This window comes from Rutidosis leptorrhynchoides, chromosome 5 (assembly GCF_046630445.1).
Source record: "Rutidosis leptorrhynchoides isolate AG116_Rl617_1_P2 chromosome 5, CSIRO_AGI_Rlap_v1, whole genome shotgun sequence".
NCBI lineage: Eukaryota > Viridiplantae > Streptophyta > Magnoliopsida > Asterales > Asteraceae > Rutidosis > Rutidosis leptorrhynchoides.
This window is the reverse complement of record NC_092337.1, coordinates 418,681,196-418,687,672: the sequence shown is the minus strand read 5'-3', so window position 1 is coordinate 418,687,672 and position 6,477 is coordinate 418,681,196. Positions and strand designations below refer to the sequence as shown.

General features: G+C 33.8%; 1 protein-coding gene across 1 annotated transcript; it reads left to right on the top strand.

The window, feature by feature from the left end:
* Nucleotides 1–3,072: 3,072 nt before the first annotated feature.
* Nucleotides 3,073–5,983, top strand: LOC139849987 (uncharacterized). Its single transcript, XM_071839590.1, has 5 exons — nucleotides 3,073–3,432; nucleotides 3,714–3,881; nucleotides 4,055–4,669; nucleotides 5,408–5,482; nucleotides 5,835–5,983. The coding sequence occupies exons 1-4, from the start codon at nucleotides 3,073–3,075 to the stop codon at nucleotides 5,462–5,464; spliced, it is 1,200 nt and encodes a 399-aa protein (XP_071695691.1). The 3' UTR covers nucleotides 5,465–5,482; nucleotides 5,835–5,983.
* Nucleotides 5,984–6,477: the final 494 nt, after the last annotated feature.

The window sequence follows — 6,477 nt, the reverse complement described above, 5'->3', positions numbered from 1 at the left end:
GGCAAATAGTACTAAGTCAGTAAATCGTCTTAATAGGTATAAAAGTATGTAAATAAGGTCTTAAGGGTCATCATCATTCATCATTTAACAAAAGGTGTAAAGTAGGTTTCGTTCATGAAAGTAGTTTAAAACAAAAGCTGACTTCGATCACTCACCACGGCCTCTACCCTTACTGAATTAAGGTGAGAACAGTGGCCATGGCTCCGTATATGAGTCCTTTAAGTGTGGTAAAATTTACAGAAGCAAACTCGTCTTCGTTTGACCGTGGCAACGGTCTAAGTGCGAGTAGGTCAGAAATTTCTGCACAACGTTAAAGGACATAGTGACGATCGGAGGGCCATAAATTCTAAACCGTAACTCGGATTAAGACGAGTCCTATATGAAAAGTTATCTACTCGAAAATATCTATCTGAAAATTAAGGTCTCAGTAGCCCAGGTCTACTGGTCTGTTACAGAAACAGCAAAACAGTAGGCAGAGAACAGTAAGCAGAAAAATAATGGGTTCCAGTGGGTTTGGTGTTTGATGTTCATCATGGTTCTCATCCTTGATGCCTATAGCTTCAAGTGTACAACTCATTGATGTGTTTACATCATATTTACCAAGTTTTGACCATCATAACCCTTGTGCAAGTCTAAGACATGTAGCACAACTTCACTTAAGAGTTGTAAGTGTTTTGATGAACCAAAGTTACATCAAAGTCTTAGTTTTAACACATACATGAAATATGAAAGTAATGTAGAACTATAAACTTGAAAGTAAACTAACTAATCAAGATCTTAAAATGTAGAACATAGTTCTTAGTTAGATCTTGAAGATCCAAGACCCAAAAGTCTAGATCAAGCATAAGTATACAAAGTTATATTTAAAGAAAACTTATTTACATGTTCTTGAACTTTCAAAGTTAACTTTTAGTTCAAGATTAATGAGATCAAGACTAACTTGTAGTACTTGACCATTTAAACTAGTTACATGAAATTAAAGTGCAAGAATGAAGAAGTAAACTAAGTAAACATGTAATTTGTTCATGGTTGTTCATACTTTTAAAGATTCAAACCAAAGTTTGATCTTTAAGAATGTAAACTTGAAGTTTACTTTATGAATCACAAGTATGATTTTAATCAACACATGAACTTGCAATCTTTAAAGAAAGTATATGTAGAACCTAAACTAGAGAGTTTAGTTCTTGAATGTTCTTGTTAATACAAGATAAAGTGATGAACAAACTAGTGAGTTTGATTCATAATAACATGTAAGTAACTAACTAACAAAGACAAGTAACTAACAACAATGAGCAACAAGTATCAAACAACAAATGATGATGATGATTAGAGGTGAATATGTCACGGTTTTGTAAGAAAAGAAAAGGAAGAAAAGAAGTTCATAATGCTTACAAGAACTTGAGAGAAAGAGAGAAAAGTTGGAAGAAAGTAAGGTGTGTGTGAAGTGTAATGAACATGTGAAGGCTACAAGTAAGAAATAAATCAAAGTTTGAAAATAAAACCCACTCCCCCATGGAAGAAGCCCACGGTCGGCAGCAAAAGGAAGAGGGGAAGGATTTGTTTGTTGGTTACTTAGATGAAAAGTCTTAAAAGTTGGATACTTGGTGTTAGTTCATGGGGATTATGGACAAACTAGATTCTTATCTCCTTAACTAACTAGTTACCATATACAAGTAATAGTTACAAGTCTTATGGGCTAATTAAGTCCATTTAAAATGTAGGGTGGGCCTATAAGCTCCTAATCATGAGTCCATTAACTTTAAACAAGCTCAAGTTCCATAAATCACAAGTTAAACCAATTAAAGCCCAAGTAACTAACTAATAGTCTTAGTTAATCAAAATGATTAATAAAATTAATCATGAATGTAAATAATACTTGAAAATATTATTCGTGTAAGTTTCGTGTGTCACAAAGACGTTTCGGGCAATTAAAGTCAAGTACGGGTAATCATGGCAACATGTAAATGTAATAACATACATTCGTTTAATCACAAGTATTAATAATAACAATTATTAATAAATAAACGTTGGAAATTCCAGGGTCGTTACAATCAGTTTAGGAATGTGGGTTGATAATGGGTCCATAAAAAAACGTGTGCTAGTTAGTTGCTAGAATATCTCTTTGTTTTAGTTATTTATATCCACTTTAATGTGAATGAAAAGATGCAGCCGTAGCCATGTAGTCCTACGCATATCATTTGCTCTTTATTTTTTTTTGCAAATTCACGACACAAAAATAAATTATATTCCGTATTTTGTTTTTCATTTGAATTGTTAGGACCTGTGATTAGGGATGGCAATGGATCGAATATGGACGGATGAGGCCGTATCCATATCCATATCCATTTATTTTTTTTAGTTTTCATCCATCCATATCCATATCCGTCGGGTGAAGCGGGTTAATGGATAATTATCCATATCCGTTTAGATTTATCTTATTTTTAACAATTATAAGCGGTGGTTCATTATATACGATCAAAAGTAATATTTTTTAATAGTTTATGCGACCGAAAGTCACATTTTTACTAATCTATATAACAAATATTCAATAAATAGCTTATTAAATGTGTAAAGATATCGACATGTAAGTTGCTTACTTTTAATTACATGAAATCACATTTAAACCATCAAAGTACGATAAATACATTTAAATAAATTAAACAAAATAAAATATAAGAATAAAGTTATATTTTTAGAGAAAATATAACGAAAGATGAATATGAATATAATTAATGAACTATCACTACATAAATGATACTAATTTGAGTGATAAATTTATATATTTAGTTATTTCGGGTGAAAGCGGGTTCATCCGTAGATGAAATTTTTTCGTTCATATCCATTTAGATCGTCCATATTCACGAATAATCGGGTGGATCGGATGGATATCCACTTGATCGGGTATCCATTGCAATCCCTAAGGCTGTGATCCAACAAAATCAATTCACCGCAGACCCCCAATCACTACAAATAGTCTGACAATTAACAAATACGACGAGTAAAAAAAATTAAATACAGTTCCCATATTTATTTAATCAAGTCGGTGACCTCACTTTAGAACGTGTTACGGTAATGGCTAAGGTTTTTGACATTAACACCCCCCGACTTTCTAATCTCAGACTTAGAGTTATTAATGACACAGACTCAAATGCTATCAATGTGATTGCACCTCAACTTGAGAGTCTAACTATAATTGATTGCTCAATTAAGGACTTGAATATTCAATCAGGATTTTCGTCATTCTACTACAAAGGTTACGATCCTCCACAGTGGTTTAAAAAGTGTTTTCATTCTGTGAACAAAGTAACTATCAGCTTGTCCATATATTTTTCAAATCAGCCATATATGCAGGAAGAGGCTCGTGGTATTATTAACTTGCTTCAGGACCTACGTAGTGTCAGATTTCTGACGCTTAACGTGGACATTGTTGAGGTACGGTGATCTAGTATGGGCTTTAATGATATGTTAACATTATTCTTACATGAGTACTGATACCATTTTCTTAGCATACATAATTAGAGTTGGTTATTACAATTGAACAGAAATGAAGTAGATCTGTATGCATAGTTTTTTCCATATTTATATATAATGTGTGGTTTTCATTAGCCGTGCTATTCAAGATCTTTGAAAGGTGAACGGGTATAGAACTTGTTTATTTATTTATATGCATAATTAATCTTTGTATGCATAAATAATCTTTATTATATGTGCAGTGTATTTCCTCATTCCCGGAGTTAGTATCTGGTCAGCCTTCGCCATTTAGCAACTTGATTAGCTTGAAAGTAGATTGTGGGACAAGGGATACATGCAAGGTTAATATATCTACTGAAGCTAGAAAGTTCTTGCTTGAGAAATCCCCAACTGCCACATTCACCGTAAAGGTACTTTCATCATTTTATTTATTTGTACTTTCCACGTATCGATTATATTACTGTGTGTGATTTTCAACTGCATGAAACTGATTGAATAATAGAGTGTTCCTATGGACCTTTTGTCTTAATAACAAGAGTAACTCAAGGGATACCTTGTCTCAAGTTACTTAACTTGCATGCAGGAACAACATACAGAAGCAATGAAAGAGAAAGAGGTGAAGGAGCAGATAAAGGCAGACATTGAAGATCTTCTGAGGAAACTAAAAGCATTACTAGAGCAGGACAGTATAATTACTGAGAAAAAGGTAGTTATCGAGAACCTTTTGAATGATATACAAAAAATATGGACCAAGAAAAAAGAGACCCAAATTGAATCTTCTGAGAGGGTTCAAATAGAGGAGATAGTGTCTAGATTGAGAGATATTGTGGATATGTTAATGCAATTAGTTAACGATCTTGAACCCTTGATTTCAAAGACGATGCAGATCAGATGTTTATTATGTATCTTGCCTAAAAGACATAGGGAACATATGGTAGCGTATTATAGGCAGCATGGTCAAGTAGTAGCACAAGCAACCGCACTAATTACCCGTCAAGCATCACTCAAGGATTTTGTATATAAAATGATGGATGCTCTTGAACCACTGATTGCTCGTCAGGTTGAACAAGTAGAAGCACTGAGTGCTCTTCAGGCCTCAAAAACCAAAATTATTGGTGCGTTTAGGTCTTCAATATCTCAAGTTGTTTCCAGCACCAGACATCCTCTGCCATCACAAACATCATCTTCTTCAACGATTGTGAGTTTTTTATTTATTTCATATTTGAATCTGTCTGTCCTTAGTTACAGACTTGCAGGTTATATGTGTGGGTTATGGGGTTTGGTTGAATCGCTTCATATTTAGTAGGGGCTTAAGCCAGGTGGAGTCAGGATTGGTTCATCCTTTTAATAATTTTTTTTTGGAAGTTATTATTGAGTTATAAGATCACATAAGAAAATGTTAGTATTAGTATTAGTGATTAGAAATTGCTTTACAGCACTCATGCCCAACGTCTCCAACCGGTGTATTTTAATTTTTCCGGCCAACTCCCAACTTTCACCAACCTAATTAATTCCTTCCATCTCCCATTTTTTTCACATCCTTAACCCAAAAAATTGACCATCGGTAATAACTTTCCTCTCTTCAATTGGAAATGGTTCTGATCTGTGCTTTCTCCCAATTTACAGTCATCATTTAAGGCTAGCATAATGATTACTTTACTATGTTGTGAGAAAAATATTCCTAACATCTTTAAATGAAAAATGAAATCTCCTTGCAATTTGCAAATAAAAAAGTCTTTTATTTGAAACCCAAATTGTAACTTGTAAGACAAACCAATTTAGTTACTCAGTCTGATTCTTTCTTTTTTTTTCTTCATATTGTTCTATTATATATGCTGGAAATAAAACTCGACCCATTTATAACCAAATGGGACCTTAACTTTCACAGTTGTAATCCAGTAATCTGGCTTTCTAACATGTTTATAATTAATGTCAGGTTCCTACACCCTCGACCTCAACTCAAGTATCAACAACCCAATGCCATGAGCTGTGAACCACCTGCCCAGGTGAGGTACGTATTTTTTATATGCAGCGGCTGCGCGCTTATTCATAAATCCAACTATTAAGCATTGTGCTGTTTTTGAAAGTATCCTGGTTACATAACTGTCTCATTCTTTTTCTTCATACTATATGTTCTAATATCATTTGGTGTACATAGAAGTTGCATATTCTAATTTATGCAAAACATTAACCATAATTTATTCAGTTACACAACTGAAGTGCTAACAAAAGTTTTTCTACTTACATCATGGTGTCTTTGAACTTGTTGCTTGTCTGATTAAACTCTGCAAGCTTAGCTGCTTTTGGTCTCGCTCAATTTCATCCATTTTTATGGTTATGTTCGTTGTCCAATGTCTATGCAGATCATGCCAACTTGAAGACGGTGGCTGCTATAGAAGTGCCAACTTGAAGATGTTTGTCTTCGCTAGATCAATGAAAACTTTCCATGAAAATGTAGGTTATCACTGTTAGGCGTTGACTTTTTTGAAGCTTTGAATCTTACTTTTCGTTTTTTTTTTTGGCAAAAAAATGAAACGAATCTTACTTTTTGTACTTTGTACCTTTTCTTATGCCTTTACTTCTAATTGTTATTGTATAATTGTTATATGATGACTTTCAAAAGCACTTTTATGAAGTCCATGGTAGATCGTAACTATCTTGTGAAATCACACACACACACACACATATATATATATATATATATATATATATATATATATATATATATATATATATATATATATATATATATATATATATATATATATACACATCAAAAAATTACCGAAACACCGAATTCCCAACAAACCACCACTGGAACACCTAAAAAACAGGCCACCATCGGAAAAGCGAACCACCACTAGAAAACCAGACTCTGAAACTGGACCAACGGGCCACCACCAGACTACCTAAAGACCACCAAAACACCACCAGACCAACAGAACACCACTGAACTACCGGAACACCACTAGACCACCACCAGATCACTTCTCGGAGCACCGGATC